Source organism: Vipera berus, assembly GCF_964194415.1.
Source record: "Vipera berus genome assembly, chromosome: 5".
NCBI classification, from domain to species: Eukaryota; Metazoa; Chordata; class Lepidosauria; order Squamata; family Viperidae; genus Vipera; species Vipera berus.
Genome location: NC_138207.1, coordinates 30448078 through 30476038, shown reverse-complemented (window position 1 = coordinate 30476038; position 27961 = coordinate 30448078). Strand labels below are relative to the sequence as shown.

The following is a 27961-nucleotide window of genomic DNA, read 5'->3' as shown; positions in this document are numbered from 1 at the left end:
AAGCATGAAAAACAAGTTTTTTAAAAAAATATTTGTTGTTAAAAATGTTTTTATGATTGATAATGAAACTGAATTTTAAAATTAATTATAAATTTTGCACTTGTAACATCAACAATGTAGTATAAATTAAGAGTTTCAGTATAGTAGAAATGTATTGTTTCAAGTTGCTGAAAGCTTTGAAATACATTTTTTCTTTGATTACTTGCAAGACTGATCAACAAATCAGTTAGGATTATATCGCTATAAAATCCAGAAAATATACCAATTTGGAAAGTGCAAATTTTGCCGTATAAAGAAAATTTTAAAAAATGGTAAGAGATGGCTTCAAAAAGTCTTACATCAGCACCTTCTGTTTTTTAAGACATTCAGGATTTTTTGGTTCTTAGTCTTGAAACTCATAATAAAACTGCTGGGCAGGAGTTTACCTCTGCCATCTTCTTCTACCTGGCCCATGATGACATAGTTTAGACCTATTGAAAGAGAAGGAAATAATAAATTCTGCTTTACAGCCCTAAGGATAATATAGCTCAACTGGCTACTGAATTCTTCAGATGCAAACAAGGACTTTAGAAAACTTAAGTTACTCAACCTATGGAATCAATACACTCATGAAAATATTGGTCAAATGTTTTTTTCACTATTAAAAATGGCAGCTTGTCTATTTCTTCAGTTAAAATTTATTTGGCTATATTTTCCAGTGGTTATTGCTTAGTTGCTTTCTGATACGATCTCTCATTTAATAACATTTGATAAAATGTTATGACCACAGTTGGGACTAGAATTTCCATTGCTAAACCATGCCTGATTCTACGACTTTTTTAACACTTGTAAAGCAAGTCACATGGTTGTCAAGTGAATTTCAACATCTCAAAGTCTTTGCTTGTTGGAAGCCAGCTGGAAAGGTTGCAAATAGAAATCAAATAACCCCAGGATAGTGTAACCATCGTAAATGCTAGCCAGCTGCCAAGTGCCTGAATCAAAATGATGTGACTGTGGAGATGCTGTGACAGTCGTAAGTGCAAGGATCAATCATGAGTTACTTTTTTCAGCAATGTCATAACTTTGGTCAGTTGCTAAAGGAATGGCTGTAAGTCAAGGACTATCTGTAAAACACCCATGTAGCATTTCTATTTTTATGCCACTAATCAGATAAGTATAGTTAGCTGTAGTATTTAGAAAATGTCATTCTAAAAAATAGGCTTCTTGTTGTACATATCTTGTTGGTAAACTCAACCACGGCAAACGAGCAAGCATGAATTCTCATTCACCATTCCTTAATTCTCATTGCCCCATTCTCCTTGATAAACCCTCCAGTAACGCATGTTCTTATAATTGATACCCAGAGGATAAAGGGACTCTGCTTAGTGGAAAGGACTGTTCTGTAGAACAGTGGTCCCCAATCTTTTTTGCACCAGGGACCAGTTTCATAGAAGACATGAGTCAGTGGTGGATGGTTTTGGTTTCAGTTCCTTGCCTGCTGCTGACCTCCAGTTGTGCGGCCTGGTTCCTAACAGGCCACGGATCAGTACTGGTCCATGGTCTTGGGACCCTTGCTGTAGAAGAATGAGAAAAACTGTGCAAGGCCAGCTTCACAAGTAGAACCAACCCTGTATGATTTTGCACTTACTGATGCTGGGATTCTTATTCCATTTACACAAATATTTTTTTAGTATTCATTCAATGTTTAGCTTTTCATTGTCATTTCAACATTGTGATAGCTAATAAAATGACTTTAACATCTAGTTTTACTTAAAACAGAAGTCCATAGTCTAAAAATTACAAGTATAAGCAAAACCATTTCAAATCTTAATTTTTAATTTTTTTTTAAATTCCATTTATATCCCGCCCTTCTCCGAAGACTCAGGGCGGCTTACAAGCTTAGCAGTAGTTTTCATTCTATGTATATGACTGCTTATTAGGGCTTTCACACACACACACCCAAGCGGCATTATTACAAAGTCAGCTTATTGCCCCCAACAATCTGGGTCCTCATTTTACCTACCTCGGAAGGATGGAAGGCTGAGTCAACCTTGAGCCTGGTGGGATGCAAACCTGCACTAATTGCAGGCAGCTGGTGTTACTTAAGGAGGCATTAGCCCACTGCTCCACCAAGGCTCTGCCTACACCTCCTAATAATGTATGTCTATTTTAGTTTACGGAGCTATAGATTCTTTTATGAGGGCTAAAATCATTCTGTTTCAACTCACCTATACTATTAACATATAATACATACAAAAACTGAAAAGATTTTAAGATAAGCAGTTTCTGGATATTCTCATTTCACTTTTTTTTACTGTAATTTAAATAATTTGTTTTTGTATTTTGTTTGGTGAATGAGCAACTTAAATATAGTTTCTGGGAAAAATAGGGGCATGAAAACTATAAGGACAAACGTCATTTGAAAAATTCAGAATTCCACTTTGAGTTTACTTACCTCTTCTGATAACAGGACATTGTTTACAGACAACAATAAACTTGGCACTCAGATTTTTCCCTGCTTGCTGAATTGCTAAATTTCCTTCTTTGTATACATTAATGATTGATACAGTTGCATATAAACTTCCACCTCTGATGTTGGTTGTGATAACAGATCCAGTTATTACTAAAAAGGATAATTTAGGAGGAATACATTGCAATAATCTTGCAAAACAATGAAGCAGTTTTTTTTCACCATTCAGCAGTGAAGCAGCATAAATAGAAAATGTAATACGTAAAGGAATGTATGAATACATAAATAAACTGGAATAAAGTTTTTATTTACAGGAAAAACAATGGAAACAAAAGGGTGTTGTATATCTTTGGTAAAAAGGAAGAACTGCAGCTTAAGTATCCATGTTTAACCATGAATATTGGATAAATAAACTTGTTTGTCCTGAGTTAATACATGGCATACAAATTGCATTTGTCAGTTGCGCTAAAGGAATGATACTTACACTGAAAAAAGAGGGGGTATGAGTCTTTATCTGACATCATTAACTATAATGATATTAAAGAAACATTCAGAAGATAGTAAAGAATTAAGAGCAAAGCAGTATGTACTATGAATTTATCACTTTGAATAAAAAAACCAAAGAGCCTTCCAAGTGATGTTGTCACTAAATCAAACGTTCATACAGAAACAGTCTCCTTCAGTCATTTGTGTTTAGATTGGAAAACTTTTCTGACAAAAAATTCACAGTCTTCTCATCAAACATCTCAAGGAATATAATTAAGTCATAGAGTTCACTGCAAGAGCTACAGTTGTATAAGCTGAAAGAATTTCCTTGTGCACTAATGGTAGCTTACAGATAAATGCTCCAAACCTCTCCTGTAAACATACATCCCTAAGTCACTTTTTTGGGGGGGTGGGGAGAAGAAATCTGATCTTACCAAAGTTACTTGAACAGTAATTGCTCTCAAGAGTTCCACTCCTTTTGCATTTTTGCTGGCACAGGCTGACTGTAGGTTTCAAGGCTTTCCAAAGAGACCCAAAATGAAAAATTAAGTTTCAGAACTCTTCTAAAAATGTCTTTTTTAATGTTCAGTTACTGAAAAAAAGTCACTCAAAAGCAAAACTCCGAACAATCTAGACAAGCTAAGTTTTAATAAATCAATGTTCTATATACGTACTAGCTCGGTATGACTTACAATTATGTAGAATAGTAGTGCCTGAATTCATGATGTACCTAGATTCAATTCTGAAAGAATGTACAACATCTAATTGGTAAAAACAGTCTAATTTTGTTTTTTATGAATCCAGATGTTTCTCATGATTAGGATCAGAATTAAAGCAGAGGCATTATGGAGAAAAAAGCTTGCTCTTGAATGAAGAATAAAATCTCTATCCTTAATTCTAAGAGCTGATGAATTAGCAAATATATGTCCACTTTTCTAAGTATGGACATATAATTTTTTTCAGACAAGCAATACCCACATGTGATGTTTCTGTCACCTCTATTTAATCTAAACAATTATTTTTGGTCACTTAGTTACATTAAATTTATAGCAAATAAGAAAAAAAATGACATTACAATATAGCTTGAATGTTATTTCCTTATCGGATTTAAATGAAGGCCCCATACTCACCTGTGATAGTAGGAAGAGTTGTGGTGGTGATTGGTGATATGGTTGTTGGTAATTTTTTGGGTCTGAATTTATAATGACCAATAAATCCATCAGCAGTTAAACTTAAATCAGACAAAAATTGAATAAGCAACTCATTTTTTTCAGATATAATAGGCCTAAAAGAAAATAATGTTTTTATCATTGATAACTCTGCAGACCATAGTAAATAAATATCCTGCAAATAGAAATATTTTGAATGAAACTGAATTTCCACATGGAATATAAACATTTACTTTGATAGAAAAATAAGCTTCACAATTCCTAAATAAATCTGTCTAGAAATCTTACTTTACCTCTTAGGAAAACAATAACAGTGGAAGAAGAGAGAATAAGTGGCTCTAAGACAAACTGCTAAAAAGTACTTATGGATCCATATACAGAAAGTGGAAGTGTTCAAAAATGCAAATTTTCAGCAAGTATTTATCATTTAGAGCAAGTTCTATAGTTAGTTCAGAAATATTCTGCTAGTATTTCTGTAGAACATCAAAGTACCTCTGTCTCTGTGGAAATAATATCTATAGTAATCAAGAAAAATGTAGATGAGGTGAAGAATGAAATTCACACTTGGACTCATGTAACCGAGTTTAAATTCAGCATTAGCTTTCAAACCTGGAACCTTCCTTTTCTTATTCCAATGCAGCCAACATAATGTTTAGGACAAGCTCAGCTGGAATAAAGTGTTATTAACAATATCAAAACAGATGGGAGTAACAGGGAGATGAAGGGAGCTGTGGAAGAGAAATCAAGAGGAAAGAACCTGGGCACAGCTAGTTGTTTGAGTAAACTCGCATAGCCATATCCACAACTAGAATTCTGTGATCTTGGATGTTTCATTACAGCAACAATTCCATACTGGTAGACTGTGGCTTGTAAGATCACAAGGGCAGTAGGACATCAGCTTAATAATTTGTGCACCACAGATTCAAGCATTTCTGAGCACTTGCAGAGGTGATCCTGGATAGGAAATATTGTGATATCTATCTGTAAGGGCCACTAAGGACAGGATATCAAATTGTATCACTGTGAAAGCTCTTCACTGAGTAACATGGGATAAACAATAAAAATATTTAGATGTGTATTTTAGAATACAGGTGGGCTTGCAGTAGCGGAATTTGTTATCTATCCAAAATTAGGTTATTTTTTTTTTGGGGGGGGGCGGGGGAGAAGATAGCATGATACTAGCAGCACATTTTCTTCCCATTGCTTCTGTTGTATTTTTTATCATACACTTATATACATCATGGTGGTTATCTGTTATTTTTAATCTTATTTAACTTGCACATTTAGACAATTGAAAAATAGCACAGGATTATTTCTAGTTAATGTGAGTCATCAGTATTGTAATGAAACAATACTCTATTGATCAAAACTGAAGCTACAGTAACTTTTAAGAAAGAGAAAATCAGTTTTAATGTCTAAATTTGGGAAGTTATTGAATAGATAAACTCTTTTGAGGCTCTAACAGGCTTTCCATAAAAAATATATAACTACCCATCACTTTGTTCCATCCATCTTATGGCATTTGCTAAAAGGTATTTAGCCAATGAGCTTACTTACGCTGGTGGGCTGTCTCCGCAGTATTTCCCAATTCTCCTGGCATCATTAATCTTGCCACCATTAAACACTGCCACATAGTCATACCTGCAATAGTTATCTCTCTCCACATCAAATTTTTCAAACTTTAATTCTATGACCTGCAAGATAATAATTCACCTGTTAAAACACTTGCTAATTTATTATTAGTATGAAAATCTCTTTGAAATCTAAATATATTCTGACCTACATCATTTTAAGTTGTTGTTAAGCCACAAGAATTTTAAGTCTACATTGTGTTCCTTTGTTTTAATCATTTTAATCATAAAATCTGTAGAAAAAAATTAAAACATTTGGTGCAGGATAAAACTAAATACTGTAGGTCCTGGAATCACCTTCCTCTACTGGCATATATTTAATATGAACTGAATAGAAGTAAATCTCGTATGTTTTATGGTTGTATAAATAAATGGAAGCTTTTTATAAGTTTGTGGCTCTACTGGAAAATATTATTTTATCTCAAAGCTATTATTTAGCTTTGTATCTGTCTTTAGTCATTAATCTGCATTTCTATTTAGGCAGGCACCTTATACTGGCCAGAAGTGACACAGGAAGATGCCAGAGGCAGATGATCAATTTAGAGACAACGGTAAAGTTATCGATTCAGATTGCACAGGAGAAGACAATGGTAAAACCACTCCTGCATTTTGACCAAGAAAACCACTGAGACAGAAAATACAAAATGCTTTACGATATAGTGCCAAATAGGCCCCTCAGGTTAGATGACACTCAATATGAAAGAAGAATTAAGAATCTTTCAGAATACTATTGGTGTTTATGAAGTAATTAGATTAAAGTTGTTGATGTAGGATAAAAATCTGAAGCTACAAAGATAGAAATACAGTAGGAATATGCTCTAACAAATATATAAATATAGGAAAGCTCAACATAATGAAAGATAAAGTGAAACAACTGCAAATTGATAAGTTAGGCATTAGCAAAATGAAATAAACTCAGACGGGACACTTTCAATCAGAGAATTACACTGTTTTTTATTCAGGACATGAAAAAAAAACCAGTATTGCTTTTATAGTTAGAAACAGTATAGCAAAAACAGTACTTGGCTGTAATACAATCATTGACCAAATATCATTGGTCACCAAATACCAGAAAGTCACAGAGTGTGCAAACAACATGTGCTCCTTGTGGAGGCTGGAATGCCAAAATTGGAGACATTAAAGAGGACAATGTAGATGTAAAAGTCAAAGAGCATAGCGAATAGAGACTAAAATTAAATATAATACCAGGTAAAATCATCAGCGCACTTGAACAAATCAACCCACAGTTCTCACTTGAGAAACAAATGACCAGGCTCAAATTATCTGACTTTGGACTCATTACGTGAAAATCCAGCTTTCTGGATCCAATACTGGGAAAGATGGAAGGAAAGAGACGAAGAGGACAATCAGCAGCAAGTTGGCTGAACTCAGTTACTATTAGTGCATTGTTGGCAAACTTGAAAGGTGTTGAAGATGCATTCCAGAAATCAGAATATTAATCTACATGGATTGGACTTGTTCCATTACCATTATATTTTAGATTAGCAACATAACTTAAATGATTGCTATTTGTCAAAGTTGCATATGTTCTTCCTGCCTACATCTCCAATGTTTGGTTTTTTGAAGTGCTCAAGAATTATAGATCTTTTGGGCATCAATGCAGTTATTATGCATGTGATGTCACAGTTATTAACATTAATATTTTACTACATACACTGTAGAACATTGTATACTGTAACAGGTACAATGACCTTATAATCGAAGAACAGTTACTAACTCGTTACAACAATTAAGTTTTGTGAAGGCAAGCAGCCACATCTTCTAATTGGATAAACTAATAGTAACTTACAAACTATACCAGAAGTTGGATCAACCCTTCAAGACAGACCAACATAGGGAACCAGTTATGAATGTTCGTATTACTTTTATTATAAGGTTACAGTAACTGAGTCTTGCAGGTCTGAATATGCTTCCTGCCCCACCCCCACCTCACTGTGAGAACTAGGGAGAGTCAAATATGAGCCTCTTTCTCAAGTTACATTTCTGCTTCAAACTCAAATTTCTTTTATCAAACCACTGTCTTGATTGCAACTCTTCCTCCTGTTCTCCATGGTTATTCCTACTGCTTGTTAGAGGCTTTTATTGTAAATTGGATTGAGAAAAAAGGCCACTGATAGGAAGCACTTAAGAGAAGCTATGGATGCTCTAAACCAGGGGTGTCAAACTGGCAGCCTGCAGGCTGGATGTGTCACATGCAAGCCATGCCCACTCCCAGCTCCACAAAGGCAAAAAACGTTGCAATATGTCACGATACACCACATCACGTGATCGAGTTTGACACCCGTGCTCTAAAGCAAGTGTGTCCAACTTTTTTGCTTGCTTGGGCTGCATCGACTGAAGAGAAATGGCCTCTTCATTCAATAACAAGCTTCCATACATATGTATACATACATACATACATATTATAAAGATGAAGGTTAAAGGTGATAAACATATTTTATATTCCTTCTTCCTCATATTTTCCCCACAATAACAATCCTGAGAAGTGAATTGGACTGAGTGACAGTAATAACAATAACAACAACAAGAAGAAGAAGAAGAAGAAGAAGTTGGAAGGTACCTTGGAGGTCATCTAGTCCAACCCCCTGCTCAGGCAGGAAACCCTATACCATTTCAGACAAATGGCTGTCCAGTCTCTTCTTAAAAACTTCCAGTGTTGGAGCATTCACCACCTCTGGAGGCAGGTTGTTCTAATTGTTCTGTCAGGAAGTTTCTCCTTAGTTCTAGGTTGCTTCTCTCCTTGACTAGTTTCCATCCGTTGCTTCTTGCCCTGCCTTCAGGTGCTTTGGAGAATAGCTTGACTCCCTCTTCCTTGGGGCAGCCCCTGAGATATTGGAACACTGCTATCATGTCACCCCTCACTCTTCTCTTCGTTAAACTACACATACCCAATTCCAGCAACCGTTCCCTATATGTTTTAGCCTCCAGTCAAAGATCCAAACTTAGTAGGTTTTCATGTTTAAAGTAGGACTAGAACTCACAGCTTCCTGCTTTCTAGACTGGTGCCTTAACACTAGATCAAACTAGCTTTAAAAAAAACACAGCTCACCTGGTTTTTTGGAGCCACAATATGCCAGGAACAGGTCACCCCTGCTGGGTAATCACGATCAGGCCAGTTAGGAGTTTTAAAAGATCCGGTAGGTTTATCTAGTCGTCCACCACAATATTGATCTCCTAAAAATACAAAATACATAGCTAGTATAAAATAGTTTCACATAGCAGAGTTGCTCAACTGTCAAATGAAGTCCATGACAATCTAATGTACATCTAAACCTATTACATTAGTAAATAGTGTACTGCAATTACATTATTCTATATGTAATTGTAGAAACGCTACCAAGTTTCAACAAAGCTCCTAGAATCAATTCATTATTAAATCTTTATATGAAAGAGTATGGTCTTTTAATCTATTAATTCTTCAACATTTTTTTCTTTAACATGAAGTATATTTTAAAGCAGAAACTGTAGCTATGCTCCACCTTCTGTCACCAGAGACCACATTTATTATTGCACTTTTGGGTTGAAGGGTGGATAATATCTGATGGAGTCAGGGCTCTGTTAATACTCATTCGAAGTTATTCATTTTCCTGTACTCAGGAAGTTTAAATATAAAAATATAGTTTCCTTTTAGCAAGGATCAGAACAATTAAAAACTGAATTCGTACTTTTAATCTAAAAATCATGAGCTTCTATGTATAATTTTAAGTGATAAAAGTACATGAATAAACATGCTATTGTTCTTCCTACTATGGAAAAAAGACTATAACTCCAGATACAAAGGATTGGATTTTAGATATCTAGTCAATTTTGAGAAATTTTATTCTGTCATTCTGAAGATGCCACATTTTTATTCCCTTTTGAAAAAATTCTGAAGAGGCTTGGTGAATATTGCATGTTTAATTTCCCCTTTTAAAGACCTATAAAATAGAGAGCTTGGAATATATTTGTAATTGCTGTTGCTTTGCCTCCCCATATACAGACTTAGAAAAATATAATTTCAGCAAAACCTTATCCTATGCAAACAGACTAATCCTAACATAATTTTTAAAATTTTAAATCTGCCATGAAAATACAGTATAGATCGGAAGATTTCAGCTTTAAAAACTTGAAAAATACCTCTTTCATGTGGCTCTGCTGCAGAATACTTTGCAACAAAGCCATTTCCAGCTGTATTGGCATCTGAAATCATTTGCACCAACATCTTATTGCTATTGGCCACGAGAGCACCAGGTCTGAAAGTGCCACAGAACCGGCCAAGTCGCTGCCCGTTGGCATGGCCATTATATACATCCACAAAATCATATCGACATAAATTATCACTTTCCAAGTCTATGAATCTAAAAGAAAGAACAACAACTTTCCCTTCAGGAACCTGTAGGGGGAAAAAAGATACCAGAGCTGAATAACCTTATTAACTACTCTTAAGATATAGAAGCTATTTTTATATTGCATTTAAAGCATTATCTGTTATAAAACAGACACCACTTTCTCAAGCCTCCTCATGCAGCAGTCTTCATCAAACGCTTTGTTTTCTGTAGAAATTTTACCTCCCCTTTCCAATTTACAAAACATTATTGAAGTTTTATTGTGCTAAAAAGGGGGAAGGGAGAAAAAAAAGAGGGTAAGGGATGAGAAAAGCACCAGAAAAGTTGCTTAGCCATATCAAGAATTTTATTTTCAACTTGCCTTGCATACTTCAATGAAAGACCTCGGCAATATAAGGAAACAAAGTAGGATTACCGGAAGAGAGTGGGTTTTGGCATTACAACAACAAACAATTGATATGCATAAGCCATATTCAAAGCATTACCATTTGTTAATCACAAATCATAGCTACTTTGGATAAATTTAGGGATAAAATATAATTTAAACTGAACAAATTGCTACACTGAAATGCTTCAAGGACAAGAGGTTCCTGGACAGGAAGCTAAAGCTTTCAAGGAAGGGCAGAGAAGCGAACATAACACCAGAGAAAATTAAAAGCAAAGCAAAGCAAAGCAAAATCTTTGGCAGAGGAAAACTGCATGCAAAAAATGTGTCCCAAGGAAGCAAAAACATTAGAGGCTTGATGCCAATGGAACTTGGAACAGTGCCAGCCTCTTCTTCTAAGGCAATCAACCTTACAAAATCATGCCTGTCAGCTTCACTAGATAGACCCAATCAGGAAATCTACTGCATAGGAAAACCAGATATTCTCTTTATTAAGATTGGCTGTTAAGACAGAATCTTGGAAATCTGTGCTATATCTCTCCTCCTTTTTATATCCAGTGTACGGCATTTGCCTGAGCTGTTGCTGAAAGTATCATTGCCTAGGACAGAAAGTGTATGCCAGCGTGTTTCTGCCAGGATCCCCTCTTTTGTCCTCTACAATGACACAGAACATTGTAGAAAGCAGTTGGGCTTCCTGGGCTGGAAGAAATCAAAGAGCCTCTCTGAGAAAAAAGAGGAGTCTTGAAACGATGGGTGATTTCCCCTTTAAAAGGAATAGACATGACATGATGCTGCAGGAAGCATATTGCCTATATCTAGGACATGATGGAGAGATTACCAAGTCTATTCAAACCCATCAACAATTATCCTTTTTCTTTCGATCCATCTAAAACGAATGATATAACCAGAAGAGTCCTTGAAAGAATCCTTGGATCCCACAAGGCCCTGGGCAGAAATGTGAAGGAACCAAGAGTACAAACAGCATTGTCCTCAATTTTTCCAGTTGAGGATACGGTAAATAAGAGAAAATAGGAATATAATACAAGATAGAACAAAGAAAAAGTACACTTGGAAAATATAAAAAGAAACAGAAAGCTTCTGATTTCCTCTACAGCAAATATAATTACAAATTTATCTCTTACCTCTACGATTACAAAAAAGCTCACTTTTTTCTATTACCCATTTTTTTCTCTAATTAACAAAACCACAAATCATAAGCATATTTTTGTCTGTTTCATGCAAAAAATCTATAATTTCCAGTCATTCATAAATGATCATGTGTTGTTTCTTTGATCTAGGACAACAGTTAATTTAGCTAGCTCTGCAAGCTCCATCATTTTACCATTCCTCCATTGTGGATAGTGTCAACCGTTTTCACTTATGAGCATATAATAAGTTCATTGCAGTTGTCATATATAAAAACAAAGTCCCATGGCTTTTTTCAAGTAAAGTGGTACCTTGGTACTCCCCCTTAATTGGTTCTGGGAGGTGCCACAAATATTAGGATGAGTACCAAACAAACCATGTGACTTACCACATGACCCTTTGTTTTGTCCACACAGGACTTTCTATCTATCCCTTTTCCTATGTTGGCACCTTCCCAGCATGACCAACTTCCTGTCTGTCCTCTGAGTCTGTCCCTGTTTCCTTTTCCAGCGACCTTCCCAGCACGACCAACTTCCTGTCTGCCTTCTGTGGTTATCCCCCACTGCCTTTTCAGTGCATCAAGTGTCAAACAAACAATCAGGACCAGAACAATAGTTTTGTGCCAAAATGAGTTGAGTACCAAATTTGACAAGTTTTGAAGCAGTTGAATATCAAGGCACCACTGTATTTTACAATATGCTTTTAACAAAGTATTTATTATCTATAGCTTTTCTTTTTCCTCAGACTGATTCCAATTTTGCTAATTACCGTAAATATTTTTACAGTTCAACAGATTTGTTTCACCAAGAAATTGGATATGAAATGTCTTATACAAGTAGTCCTTGACTTACAACAGTTCACTTAATGACTGTTCAAAGTTACAATGCCATTGAAAAAACATAACTTATGATCATTTTTCACACTTATGACCATTGCAGCATGCTCATGGTCATGTGATTTACATTTGGATGCTTGACAACTGGTTCGTATCTATGAAGGTTGCTGTGTTCCAGGGCCACGTAATCACTTTTTGCAACCTTATTACAAGCAAAGTCAAGAGGGAAGCAAGGTTCACTTAATAATTGTGTTATTAACAACTACAGTGATTTACTTAACAACTGTAGCAAGAAAAGTCATAAAATGGGGCAAACTCACTTAACAAATTTCTTATTTAGCAACATAAATTTTGGGTTCAATTGTGGTCATAAGTCAAGGACTACCTGTACAGTTAACTGCAAAGGTGTATTAGACCAGGGCTTTTCAACTTTTTCACCCATTGTACCACTTTTAGGATATGGCAACATCCAAGTACCACCAGTCGCCTAGCAAGGTGTCAAAAACTTGATGACCAAAAGAAAAGAAAAAAAGGAAAAAAGTGATGAAGTACAGGTACTCCTCGACTTACAACAGTTCAAAGTTACAATGGCACTGAAAAAGTGCCCCCCAAGCCACAGCCGAGCAAGACACCTGCCTGCCCACCCGGCAGCGCTCTTCCTCCTGCACGAGGTTTTCATTGTTGTGAGCGTTTCTGTTGAGGATTGGTAGTGGGGGTAGGGTGGCAAGGTGTTTGGTTTTTATTCCCTGGGTGGTTGCACAGGTTTTGGTCACTTCACATGATCCTGGGACACTGTGACCGTCATAAATATGAATCAGTTGCCAAGCATCTGAATGTAAATCACAAGACCCTGGAGATGCTGCAACATTCCAGCTGATTGGCGCTTCTTCTGGGCTCAGAAGCACCAGGATCAGCGCCAAGCTCCAGCTGGAGCCTGGCACTGATCCTGTTGCTTCCACTGAACCCTGACAGCCCCAAAGAAGTGCTGATCCTGGCGCTTTCGCTGAGCCCTGCAGCTCCAGCCATCTCTCACTCATGCTTGTGTGGTGCTACCATTCCCCTCCACTGCTACCACTTTTCTAGGATGGTCGTGTACCACCTGCCAGGTGCCAATGTACCACAGGTGGTACCCGTACCACTGGTTGAAAAGCCCTGTATTAGACTATATCCACCCATACTTTACTGCTTATATTGTTTGTTTTCTCTTTTCCTTTGTTACCATATTTAAATGTTTACTTGTAATAGCATCATTTCTTTTCTTTTTATCTTGAAATTATAATAAAATTTATACATACACGTGCACACAGAGAAATTTATACATATACATGCACACACATAAATAAAACAAAGCAGCAATATTGCTACATTGTAACATAAATGGTTTCAAAAATGAAGGGAAGGAAAAGGAAGCTTTGCAGTATTATACTGTGAGCTGGGCTTGGGAAAGCAAGGAAAGCATGCTTTATTCAGACTAGTCAAATCCTGAAAACTGCAAATATCACTATGAGATTTTAATACATCATTTAATTGTGAGCTTCCAGAGAAGGGGAGAAAACATGGACCCCAATAAAATTGACTTAGTATTCCATAGTTGGAAAGGCAGTTAGTAAGAAACAGGATATAAATCTCACAGACAAATTAATAATGATGTTGATGCTATTGGTCAATCTTTACATACAGAAAATCACAATACTCCTTATCTGGGAAAGGCAAGCACAAATGTTTGAAGAGTGCCTATTTTTTTCAAAATAACAATAAAACTTTCATACCAGCCAGGAGCAAAATCTTATGTCCAACTTAATTTGATATTGATAATGATAACAATAACAACCATAATAAAGTTGGAAGAGACCTTGGAGGCCATCTAGTCCACCCCACTGCTCAGGCAGGGAACCCTATACCATTTCAGACAAATGGCTGTCCAGTCTCTCCTTTAAAAACTTCCAGTGTTGGGGCATTCACATCTTCTGGAGGCAGGTTGTTCCACTGGTTAATTGTTCTAACTGTCAGGAAGTTTCTCCTTAGTTCTAGGTTGCTTCTCTCCTTGACTAGTTTCCATCCATTGCTTCTTGTCCTGCTTTCAGGTGCTTTGGAGAATAGCTTGACTCCCTCTTCTTTGGGGCAACCCGAGATATTGGAACACTGCTATCATGTTACCCCTCGTCCTTCTCTTCATTAAACTAGACATACCCAATTCCAACAACTGTTCCTTATTTGTTTTAGCCTCCAGTCCCCTAATCATCTTTGTTGCTCTTCTCTGTATTCAAGTCTCAACATCTTTGGTGGTGACCAATACTGGATGCAGTATTCCAAGTGTGGTCTTACCAAGGCATTGTAAAGTGGTATTAACACTTCATGTTATCTTGATTCTGTCCCTCTGTTAATGCAGCCTAGCATTGTGTTGGCTTTTTTGGCAACTGCAGCATACTGCTGGCTCATATTTAAGTAATTGTCCACAGGGCTTTTCAAGTGGTGGTACGTGTACCACTAGTGGTACGTTGGCACCAGGCAGGTAGTATGTGTAACACAGTCTTCAGACAGAGATTCAGCTGGAGCTGCGCGAGGCATTGCCTGCCTGGGTCCTGCGGAGGGGGAGAGAAGACATAAAGGCGGGTGAGAGAAGAGATGATATTAAAGGGGTGAGAGAAGAGATGATATTAAAGGGGGTGAGAGAAGAGAGGATATTAAAGGGGGTGAGAGAAGAGAGGATATAAAGGGGATGAGGACTACCTGTACTTTATCACCTTTTTCCATTTTTTTTATCATCAAGTTTTTGACACCTTGCTAGGCGACTGGTGGTACTTGAGTATTGCCATATTCTAAAAGTGGTACAATTGGTGAAAAGGTTGAAAAGCCCTGACCGATACTATACCTGTGCATTTGGTTTTTCTTGCCTAAATGTAGAATCTTACTTTTCCCCCCACTGAATTTCATTTTATTAGATAGCGCCCATATCTTCTGGAGTGTTGGCCATTCGTGCCAGCTTGGTGTCATCTGCAAATTTGATGAGTTCCCCATCTATTCCCTCATTCAAATTGTTGATGAAGATGTTGAAGAGCACTGGGCCTAGAACAGAGCTCTGGGGCACCCCACTACACATTTCCCTCCATGTAGATGCAGTTCCATTGAGGACCACATCCTGAGTACGGTCAGTCAGCCAGCTACGAATCCATCTGGTGTTGATGCTGTCTAACCCCCATTTTTCTATCTTATCAAGTAGTAGGTTGTGATCTACTTTATCAAATGCCTTACTGAAGTCCAGGTAAATTATATCCACAGCATTCCTCTGGTTCACTAATTTGTCACTTAGTCAAAGAGTGCGATCAGATTTGTCTGGCATGATCTGTTTTTGACAAACCCATGTTGGCTTTTGGTAATTACTTTGTTTGCCTCTAGATGTTCACTGATTCATTGCTTGATTATCTTTTCCAGAATCTTCCCAGGTATTGAGGTCAGGCTGATAGGTCTGTAGTTTCCTGGATCCATTTTTTTTCCAATTTTGAAGATCGGAACTACATCAGTTCTTTTCCAGTCCTCTGGTAGGTCCCCAATGCTCCAGGATCTTTGAAAAATATAGTTCAGTGGTTCTGAGATCACATCTGCCAGTTCCTTCAGAACCTTGGGGTGTAATCCATCTGGTCCTGGTGATTTGAACTCATCTAGTGTGGACAGGTGCTCACTTACCATTTTCTTGCCTATCTTGTGTTTCTAATCTGTTCTTTACGGTACTGTTTTTGATAGGGTGGACTGTTTTTTCCCTTTGTGTAAAGACAGATGCAAAAAATGAGTTAAATAGTTCTGCTTTCTCCCTGTTGCTTGTCACCTTCTTGTCACTTTCTCCCATTAATGGACCAATCATTTCCTTAACTTTTTTCTTGTTTTTTACATGTTGAAAGAAGCTTTTTTTGTTATTTTTGACTTTTGTCGCAAGCCTTAGTTCATTTTGAGCCTTAGCTTTCCTCACTTCATTTTTGCAGGTTTGGGCTATTTGCTGATATTCTGCCTTAGTTGTGTGCCTCTCTTTCCACTTTATAGTTGTCATTTTGTCTTTAAATTTAGTAGAGAGTTCTTTATGCACCCATGCTGGTTTCTTTTGAGAGCTGTTATTTTTCTTCTTTGTTGGTACTGTGCTAGACTGGGCTTCTATAATCTCACTTTTCAAAATTTCCCAAGTTTCTTGAGTTTTCCCCTTGACGTTTCTCATCCATTGAATCCTTCCCAAGCTCTAAGTTTATTGAAATTAGCTCTCTTACAGTTCAAGACTCTAGTTTGACTGTGTTCTATTGCTTTGCTTGTGCTTGCATAATGTTGAATTCCAATATTGCATGATCACTCCCCCCAAGGTCCCTGTGGCTTCGACACCTTCTATCATTTTATCTCTGTTGGTGAGAATTAGGTCCAATATGGCTCATCCCCTAGTTCCCTTCTCTACTTTTTGGCAGGCAAAGTTGTCTGCTAGGTTTGTCAGGAATCTGTTTCATCTTCCATGTGGTGAAGAGTTTGTCTCCCAGTTGATGTCAGGGTAATTAAAGTCCCCCATTACTATTGTGATGTGCTTCCTACATACCTTAATTAGCTGACTAGCAAAAAGTTCATCTATTTCCTCTGTTTGATTGGGTGGCCTATAGTATACACCTATGGCAATGTCATTCCCCCCCACTTTTATATTGACCCAAATGCATTCAAGACAGTTTTCATCATTGTTGTGCTCTTTTTCTGTAAAGATGTAATTATTTCTTATATAGAGAACAACTCCACCTTCTCTTTTATTTGTTCTGTTTCTTTTAAATAATTTAAATCCCTCTAGCTGTGTGTTCCATTTGTGGGTTTCATCCCACCAAGTTTCCATAATGGCAACAATATCATAACTGCCCCCATTTACCTGTTCACCCTGTTTATTGCTTATACTCTGTGTGTTGGTGTACAGACATTTCTTTATAATTGACCCTGTGTTTACTTTCTACATAACCTGTGTGGTGCCTTAGTTCCCCTATTTTCTTACCACCTGTTTGATTAGTGCACTTGGTGTGACACTCACTATTAAAAGCTTGATTTTGCTTGACAGCTAGGTTGATATTCTTGTCCACACACATCTCTGTTACATGCACTGATAACCCTATAATTTTTAAATTGCCGGGGACAGGAACGTTCTGTATCAATTAACTCACTGTCCCTGTTATTCAGTTTATATATTTCTCCAGAAAATCTGTGAATGTATTGCCGAGTAACTCAATCCCTTTCTTTGATGGATGCAAACCATTTCTTTTGTACACTTTTTCATTGGACCAGCTGCAGACATTGTGACTAATATAACCAAAGCCTTCCCCTTTAAACTACTTTTTTAGCCACATATTGAATTCTGCTATACACTGGCCTTTTCCATTTTGTTCCTTATAGACTGGTAAACCTCTGAAAAAGCCTACAGCCTATCCTGCTAAGTTCCTGCCCCAAGCTCTGGAAATCATTCTGCACAGAGTACATCTTTTTGGGATAGATCATTAGTGCCAAGATATACAATAGCATCCACATCACAGTCCTTGCTGGCATTCTTGACTATCTTAAAAATATGCTTATTGTCCCCTACTGGCAGTAGCACCTGGAAGACACCTGACCTCTTTCGAAACCTCTGTATCCTTTCCTAAATTTACATCCCTTATAATTAAATCATCAACCAGAAGGTGGCTTCTCTTTTTGGATGGCTTGCTCTTCTTGCATGACTGATGTGTAATACCTGATTCACACTTTCCCCTGTCCAAAACAAGTTCTTCATCTCGGACCATGATCCCCTGCTTATTTGAGTTATCATCATCACAACTACCTTGACCTGTCTCCTTAGTGTCCCTATTAAGGTCAGCAAGGGCACTGTATCTGTTATGCAGAGACACAGTGAAAGCTTTGTGTTTATGGTTCACAGCTCTCACCCTGGAAGATCCCATGGTTGTCAATACTGCCCTTCTCCTGCAAGATCTTTGTAGTGAGGTGGCTGATAGCCTGGCAGCTCAATAGAGCAGAATTTCTCTTGATGTTGTAGGGGTGCCTATTCTTAGGATTACTAACTGTCCTTACCTTCATAATCATTGCTGTAAAACTGCTTCACCCATTTGTTTTAAATACTTTTATTCTAAAGTAGAGTAGGCAGGAACATACCAAGATATGGCTGTTGCATGGCTAATTACTATGGCTGACTGTCATCTTGTGACTGCTGCTTTTGCCAGTGGTTTGCCCAAATATTGAAAATCTACTTGAGCAAGAAAGGCTCCTCAGTAAAGGAAGAAGCCCATACAAGCAATAGAAAAAAGAGAAACAGACAATGGTTTGATTCAACTTGAAAAGGTATATAAAGGAATAATGCTGGTCCAAAAGTTACGGATAAGGGTTTTAAGGGTTTCATCTACTCAGAATTTGATTCTGCATTATTTGCAACAGGATAATATCTCAGTTCAGAGATCACATTAATGTTTTATATTCTGTGTCCTTCATATTAGTAATTCTCATTTCCTTTCAACTCCTCTGCTCCACCACTGATGTCTCTATATGAGCACATAAATGCCAGTCTGGATAATAACTCTCTTTGTGGGTTTTTTTCCTTTTATAGGTAACAAATCCTTATGTCACTCATTGTTCTTCATGGAATTACTTTCACAAATGTATTTTAAAAATACATTTTCTACACGTTAGACAATGCTTAATAGTTTAGGCTTTTTCTAGTTAAAAATTAAACTCAATTACTTAGGAAGACTTTTCAAAACATATTTGTATGTTATAATAGTAATTGTAATCCAAAACATATTTGTATGTTATAATTGTAATAGATTTTGCTTATACTAAAATTGACTATTTGAAGACTTGAATATTATTATGTTATATTCTTAAAGACTCTGTGAGTAGATTAAGTATTCTTTCATTTTTCCTAAATCACTGAGGACTGACAAGAGAATATTTTAAAACCGTTGGTATGTGATGCCTTGTATTTTGCACTCTACAAATTGCTATATAAGAGATGGTAAGAAAAACAGTTCAGGGAGTACTATACTTGTGGATTGTGTCAAGCCTATAATACAACATGCTGAATGACCGGCTTCTATAGTTAGAAAAAAAAATGAAGAGAAATAAAAGAAAGAGCATTTGGCTGTAATGTACTATCTTGTTATTCAAAATATCAGAACAACAGTCAACTTTGCTGTTACATCCATCACAGAAATCTTAACCCTATTTAGTATTAAATTCCTGCTATTCAATTACTCCTGCAATTATAAAGTTACATCAGTTTTTTATTTATATTTATTTATTATTAATTTATTGGCCACCGATGCTACCACAGGGTAAAATTAAGAAGGGAAATATACAATAACAATGCATTAAAAATAATATAATGTTGTACTTTGAGCAAAGACTGAAAACATACTGAACAGGGTAGATACCAAGAAGCATCCTTTGGAATAGCAACTAGACATGAGGAAAAAAGGCTACCAAATTCACTAAATTATGTACAGTTTCACAAGTAGGAGAGGAGATTCCAGGCAATGGAGCAAACAGCCAATGTCTCCCAGAGGCTGTTTCTGGGAATGGAAATAAAAGCTGTCTTAAACTGATAGTAGCAATACAGTACTTGCCCCAAGACTAAGAAATGCATCTCTCCACTAAATGGTGGAGAACCAAGCATTGATTGATTGTCCTTCTCTGAAACTTTCTTGCTGCTCTATATAGAGTCTATAAGATACTATCTTGTAAGACCCACGTCCCAATTTACCTTGTAATGTGCCTGGTAGATAGCTTATTTATACTGTATGTGCAACAGATGTATTGAGTGACAATTTGACAAGGCACTCTGGTCTCCATTTTTATGTAATGAGAGAGTTAACAGAACTGCTTCAGCCTGCTAGAATCTGTCATGCAGGATCTCTGAGTGTCAACCATGCTGCCATTATTGGTGACCACTATTAGTCTGAGCAACTCAGCCAAAATTAAGCCTTACACAGTGGCTTTGCAGAAATCCAGTTTATAGTAACTTTAGAGTAAGGCTCCAATGAGTGTAGTGCTTGTGGTATCATCAAATAAGGCACAAAAATAACACAATGTGATTCAACAGGACTTTTGGGGATTCCAGGGACTGCTTAGTGCCCCAAAACAAAGGAATTATCTTGTCTGATATCTAGGAAGGCATGTTTCTTCAATTTTGTTTCTAGGTCCCCATCTTTTTTCTTTTTATTATGGCCTAATAAAATGCTTTTCTAAGATTTACTTCTTGTCCTGCTGTTAGGTGCTATGGAGAGTAAACCCAATGCATACAAACTTCTGAAGGTCCTACTTCTTTCAACTAACCAAGAGCCAATTTGGTCTAGTGATTAAGGCACCAGGCTGGAAACCTGGTGGCTATGAATTCTAGTCCCACCTTAGCCATGAAAGCCAGATGGATAATCTTGGGTGGGGAAATAGAAAGGGGAAAGTGTATTGGGTATACAGTATTTGCCATCTTGAATTATTTGTAAAAATAATAAAGGTGAGATATAAAAAAATGGCCTAAGACATGTGCCACAAACTTTGGTTTTATGGCAATACATGTGGTACAAAGCAAAGTTAAATTCCAGAAGATCATTATTTCTTAAAATCTTACATGTGGAAGATTCTTTTTTTTACAGAAAAGTAGACATTCATAGAATCATAGGGCTGGAAGGAACCTTAGAGGTCTTCTAATCTAGTCCAACACCCTGACCAACTGTTGTCCAATCTTTTCTTGAAAAACTCCAGTGATGGAGCACCCACAATTCTGGGAGGCAAGCTGTTCCATTAATTGTTCTCACCGTCAGGAAATTCCTCCTTATTTCCAGGTTGGATCTCCCTCTGATGAGCTTCCACCCACTGCTTCTTGTCCTACCGTTAGGTGCTATGGAGAGTAAATCAACACCCTTTTTCCTGTGACAGCCTGTCAGGTATTGGAAGATGGCTATTATGTCACCTCTAATCCTCTCTTCACTCTTTTATTCCATGGAACTGTTTATGAAGCCCAATTCAACAAGCATTTTTAAGTGTAGTAAATGTTTGACAACAGCTGTTAAATTTTATCAAATTTTACTAAAGTGTAACAGAATGAACATGGTATGTACCCATTCAGTTTTGTTCTAAAATATTACTGCGCTTCTAGTCTCATCTTTATCTTGCATGTTGCATATTCTATTTTTTAAAAAAATGTTAAGTGGGAACATGTATACATCTTTTTTCATGTGAATTGTCAGCAGAAAAGGCATTACCTTCCTCCATGTAATATCCAGAAATGTAGTCTTCAATCTATTATTACCTTTCCAATAACACACAAAAGCTTTTACTTCTAAGGTTTCAAACATGGCAAAAAGGGAACTTACAGTCTGGGTTCAAAAAAACATTAAAGTACTTCAATGTGGAGAGTTAGCTTTCAGCACATTGTGGAAACCCTGGAATTTTAAAACATTTTTCATAAACATGGCCGTCACATTAAGTCATATACATTTCAAACAGGTTTTGGTTTAGAGCAAGAGTTCAAAGTCTATTGAAATGACCAGCTAAGCTTTCATCTACATAAAAGAATACCACTATGACCTATCTACAAGTGATTTAATTTATATTAACATTTGTGAAGAAATATCAAATGTTCTATTTTGGTTGCTACATATGATATTAAGGTATCATTATAGACACTCATCACATAACTGAAACCATCAACAATAAGCATGCATATTATTCTTTGTGTGGGAGGAATTGTCATATCAAGCTTTCTTACTGTGATTTTCCAGGTACATTTGCTGTTTGGAGGGTAGACCCCTGGGAATCCTTCACTTCCAATAAACCCTGATACTCCAGTTAGAATGCCACCGCATTTGAAAGCCCTGGAAAACAAAGAATTATTATTTTTGAGATAGCACGATCTGGTCTAGATAAAACAGATGGCATCTAATATGCCACTGTCAAAATATATGGAATCTTTGTAAAAAGCATTTAAAAGCTATCTAGCTATTTAAAATATAATGCAATTTTGTTGCTTTAAATTGATTATTACGTGCTATCCAATCATTTTCAACTCTTAGCAACATCAGGAAAATACAAATATATTATTGCTGAGTCACGATTATCTCAACATGCTGTGGTTGTGCATGCATGAATATGTAGACAAAAAAGCAGACATACAGTAGATACACTTGATGTGTCAGATGTTGAATCACATTCTTTCAGGTAAAATGTCCTGTGTTCAACAATCACATATTTGCACATGTACATACCATGTCAAAGTGATTTTGTGGTTGTGTATTAGCATTATAGGAAAGTAGTAACTATATTATACACACACACACACACACACACACACACACACTTCCTTCAGAAAGTTTGGAAGACTTTCTTATTTTTCCATTTTCTGTTTCCATCTTCATTATCTTTATAGATGTTTACTGTTTCTGGTCTCTGCTAATAGTTCTATGAAACTCATTAAGTTCATTTCTGATATTTTTGTCTTCACTTGTTTTGGCTTCTCTTCTCATCAATTTCCAATTTGTTCTGACATCCTGTTTGCTTTTGTTTCTTTCTTCATTTTTGGCAGTCTCTTTTCACATTAATCCTTAATGACTTTTTAAAGTTCCTTCCATAATTCCTCTGGTTCTGTGTCAATGAAGTCCAGTAGGATGCTGAGTCACGGTTAAAGGAAAAACAGGATTGAGAGTGGTGGAAAGTTAAATCTGAATGATACGATTGACTAGGACCCTGAACAAGAACCGTTCTGTAGTGAAGACAGGCAGCATTTTTCAGTCACAGGTTCTTCTCATCCGAGGCATGTCTCTAAAATAATGTGTTTTACCACTGCAGCCAACTTGGCACCAAAATGGAAACAGATGAGAAAACATATAATTGAAGTATACTAAAAGAAAGTCCTGTCCTGTCAGGACATCCTGGATTCTGTAAACAGACCCAAGTTGTCACTTGCTATTACTTCCATCTGTCATACAGATGGGAAGAGAGATCAGCAGAGACGATTTTCAAATTGCTAAGTGTGAGGACTATATGCCTTTTATAGGGAAGCATCAAATTCCAGGAAACATTTCCCACCAACCATTCTACAATGAGGGCATCACGTGGAATTCTACAGTTTGCAGAAAGGAGTTACAGGTAGTTCTTGACTTAGGACTACAATTGAGACCAAAATTTCTGTTGCTAAAAATGAGATAGTTATTGAGTTTTGCCCTATTTTTATGACCTTTCTTGCCATAGTTGTTAAGTGAATCACTGCAGTTGTTAAGTTCGTAACAAAATTGTTACAAAAATGGCTTCCCCATTAATTTTGCTTGTCAGAAGGTTGCAGGTGGTGATCATTGCAAGGAGATGCTGTGTGAAAAAGGGTCATAAGTCACTTTTCAGTGCCGTTGTATCTTCAGTCACTAAATGAACTGTTGCAAGTAGAGGACTACCTGTATTCACACCCTCACCAGCATGTTAATGGTGATGCTACTTCAATGCATCATCTTAAAACTAAAAATAGCACCAATCCTGTTGATAAGTGAACTTGGTAATATCACTGAAATTGTAACTCAGCCTTGTTGAGAAAGAAGGAAACCCTAGCACAGAGGATTCCCAAGAATTTGTAGAAAGAAATTTTAAACCAGCCCTATGGGGACAATCTCACCACTTAGTTTCTAATGAGGACAGATTTCACTTAGTAAGCACAGTGTGGTATAATGTCTAAGGAGTTGGACTAGGAGCAAGGAAAACCAAAAATCAGCCCATTCCCAGCCACAGAGACACACTGAGTGACTTTGGGCCCATCACTTTCCCTCAACTCAACCAACCACATATGGCTATTATGGGGAAAAACAGGAGAAGGGAACATTATGCCACCTTGAGCTCCTAAATGAAAAGTGAAATATACACTGAATTAAGAATGCTTGCTGTCTTTTGAAAAGAAAAAAAGGAGAAGAATTGAATGGAATATTGCCTAAGAGTACATACTAATTGGATCTGAGGATATAGTAAAGGTAAAGGTTCCCCCGCACATGCGTGCTAGTCGTTTCCAACTCTAGGGGCTGGTGCTCATCTTCGTTTCAAAGCCGAAGAGCCAGCGCTTGTCCGAGGACATCTCCGTGGTCATGTGGCCGGCATGACTAGACGCCAAAGGCGCACGTAACACTGTTACCTTCCCACCATAGTGGTCCCTATTTTTCTACTTGCATTTTTACTTGCTTTCAAACTGCTAGGTTGGCAGAAGCTGGGACGAGTAACAGGCGCTCACTCTGCTACGCGGCACTCGGGATTCGACCCACCAAACTGCCGACCTTCTGATCGACAAGCTCAGCGTCCTAACCCACTGAGCCACCGCGTCCCTCTGAGGATATACCTAGCAATATATTTTCCAGGTAGCTCTTATGCATGTCTAACAACATTGGCTTCCATACATATTGTAAGGCAAGACTGATTTGTATAATTTAGACAAAAGGATGAACATAGGTTTTCCATACATCTGTTTAAGAGAAACGTAAAGCATCTCTGAAACTCCTTATTAAATTATACGGCCTTCCCCATGTACATAGCAAATGAACAATCTCTTCATTGCAATTTGCAACAAATACATTTATATATGCCCTCGCTGTGATGTCCCGTTGCCTGGAGGCAGTCCAGGTCTGGATGGGGAGAAACAGGCTTCGTCTCAATCCTGCCAAGACTGAGTGGCTTTGCGTATCGGCATCTCGGGCTAACCAAACTATTCCACCTTTAATGATGGGGGGTGAGGTGTTACCCCCCCCCCGCTGATAGGGCTCGCAACTTGGGCGTCCTCCTGGACTCACAGCTCAATTTTGAAGATCACATAGGAGCCGTGACCAGGGGAGCTTTTGCCCAGGTTCGCCTGGTACACCAGTTGCGACCCTACCTGGACTGAGATGCCCTACGCACAGTCACTCATGCACTCGTGACCTCCCGTTTAGACTACTGCAACGCTCTCTACATGGGGCTGCCCTGGAGGACCACTCGGAGGCTTCAACTGGTGCAGAATGCGGCCGCGCGAGTTGTGATGGGGATTTCCCGATACTCCCATGTAACACCTCTACTCCGTGAGCTGCATTGGCTTCCGGTTGCCCTCCGGGTGAGATTCAAGGTGCTGGTGATGACCTATAAAGCCCTAAATGGCTTGGGTCCGGGATATTTAAGGGAACACCTGCTGCCAGCATCAAGTTCCCTTCGTCCAGTGCGCTCGCAGAGGGTGGGTCTTTTCAGGGTGCCGCCGATAAAAGATTGCCGGCGGATAACACCCAGGGGGAGAGCCTTTTCTGTGGGTGCGCCTGCCCTCTGGAACCAGCTGCCCGTGGAGCTCAGAACTGCCCCTGACCTACGTTCATTCCGCCGAGACCTGAAGACTTGGCTCTTTGAGCTCTCTGGCCCAGGCTGAGAATTTTAACTGGGGTTTTATTTTCAGGGATAATTTAATCTTTTATTTGTATTTTAACTTGTATTTTGTATTGGTATGATTTTAAAATGCCCTGTAAACCGCCCTGAGTCCTCTGGGAAAGGGCGGTATATAAATCTAATAAAATAAATAAATAAAATAAATAAATATTTAGACAGAGTAGCATATCTGCAAATATGTGCTGGAGAACTGTGGATAGCCACAGCATAGCTCTGTGATACTGTCCACTGTATGGTCCAGTTTTACCTCAGTTGCCTGGATGAACATGAAACAAACCTTGATGTCATGTAAGTATGAATTACCTTTCCTTCTCTAGAACAAACACAATAGTAACCCCTTTCAAAATATATCATCCTTATGAAACTGGACTCAAGAATTCAGGGACACTTACCCTAGCCTAGAATCTCCCCACCCCTCCTTTGGAAACATTGTTATTGTTAGAAGAGGAATATGCACTCTGCACGTGTTTAGAAATGCTCTTTTCATCTTCTCAAATATAACAAATATTCAGTTTTCACAGCAGAGACAAAAACCCCAAACGGATTTTACAACTGCAGGGTAGAGAGACTAACTGCACACCCTCCAGGCTGCAAATGTCTTCTTTCTCCCTGAAACTTGCCCTTGCACGATATAGGAGATTTTTTTTTCCCCTTTTAACTGCACGCCAGGGAGAAACGCGGGATTGGGAGAGGAGGCGTGAGTTGTCTCCTCAGGACAGGCGAGGTCCTAAGGTGGGGCAGAGAAGCAACCACAGGAAAGTTACGGGCAAGGGAGAGGCGCTAGTACGGTAATCCTTGAGGCACTAAAGCAGGGGTCTTCAAACTTGGCCCTTTTATGACTTGTGGACTTCAACTCCCAGAATTCCTCAGCCAGCTTTGCTGGCTGAGGAATTCTGGGAATTGAAGTCCACAAGTCATAAAAGGGCCAAGTTTGAAGACCCCTGCACTAAAGTCTGCTGTGCATCCCGGGCGTTCCAGCCAGTCAGCCGGGAGGGAGACCCTTGCCGAACAATAAAGCCCTGGCGGCAGCTCGTCCTCGTTAAACCCGAGGACAGTGCGAAACCCGGGGAAAAGCGGGACAAATAAGCCAAACGAAGCGGCCAGGCGAGGCTGGCTTGCATTTCCGCGCGCTGCGGCGGACTCGTAGGGGAGTTTACCTCGGTCTTTGCAGCTGCAGCCGACCGTTGGAGGGCTGAGCGGCCGCCAGAAGCAGCAATCCCAGGGCCAACGAGCGCGTGGCTGCGGCGGCCGCGTCTTGCATCTTCCTCTCCCGCTTCGGCCCCTTCAGCGTGGAGTTTCGGTTCGAGGCCACCTGCATAAAAGCGCCTGGCCAAAAAAATAAAATAAAATAAAATAAAATACAAAAAAACAAAACCAACCACTGGCCCTTTACCGTGAATATCCCATTTGTTCGCGGAGACGGGGGGGGGTAGGGGGAGGAGAAAAAAAGCTCCCGCGTCCTCCCCTTCTTTCCGTCCGAGGCGGCGAACGTGGGGAAGGGAGCGACCGAGAGATAAAATAGACGCCTCTCAAGCTCTTACCTTGCTGTAAGTGGCGGAGATGGCTTTGAAAAAGTCGCACCCCGGCCCTTTTCCAGCGCTTCCCAGGCGGAGGGAACCTTCCAATGAAATTCACCGGTGGAACTCGGGCCACCAATTCTGGGAAGATGACAAATTTAGAAATCCCACCCCCTTCCGAAGATACCAAATCCCATTTGCCTCAGCGTACGGCTAGGGGCCAGAGCTGATGGGAAATGTAATATAGCTGGATATCTATGGAGATTCTCAGTCATCTAGGTCAGCGTTTCCCAACCTTAGGAACTTGAAGATGCGTGGACTTCAACTCCCAGAATTCCCCAGCCAGCTATGCTGGCTGGGGAATTCTGGGAGTTGAAGTCCACGCATCTTCAAGTTCCTAAGGTTGGGAAACGCTGATCTAGGTCAGGGGTAGGCGACCTTGGCTCTTTTATGACTGGTGGACTTCCAACTCCCAGAATTCCTGAGCCAGCCATGCTCCACCAGTCATAAAAGAGCCAAGGTTGCCTACCCCTGATCTAGGTCATGGTTGTCCCAAAGATGCTTTTTCAAAAGGCGACTGC

General features: G+C 38.5%; 1 protein-coding gene across 1 annotated transcript; it reads right to left on the bottom strand.

The window, feature by feature from the left end:
* Window positions 1-339: 339 nt before the first annotated feature.
* PCOLCE2 (procollagen C-endopeptidase enhancer 2) lies at window positions 340-27236 on the bottom strand (the record flags this gene model as incomplete). Its single annotated transcript, XM_081329913.1, has 9 exons — window positions 27021-27236; window positions 22202-22307; window positions 9873-10128; window positions 8806-8930; window positions 5662-5798; window positions 4066-4220; window positions 3370-3453; window positions 2435-2602; window positions 340-470 (listed from the first exon to the last, which is right to left on the bottom strand). Exons 1-9 carry the CDS (start codon window positions 27179-27181, stop codon window positions 340-342), a joined length of 1323 nt encoding a protein of 440 aa, XP_081186039.1. The 5' UTR covers window positions 27182-27236.
* Window positions 27237-27961: the final 725 nt, after the last annotated feature.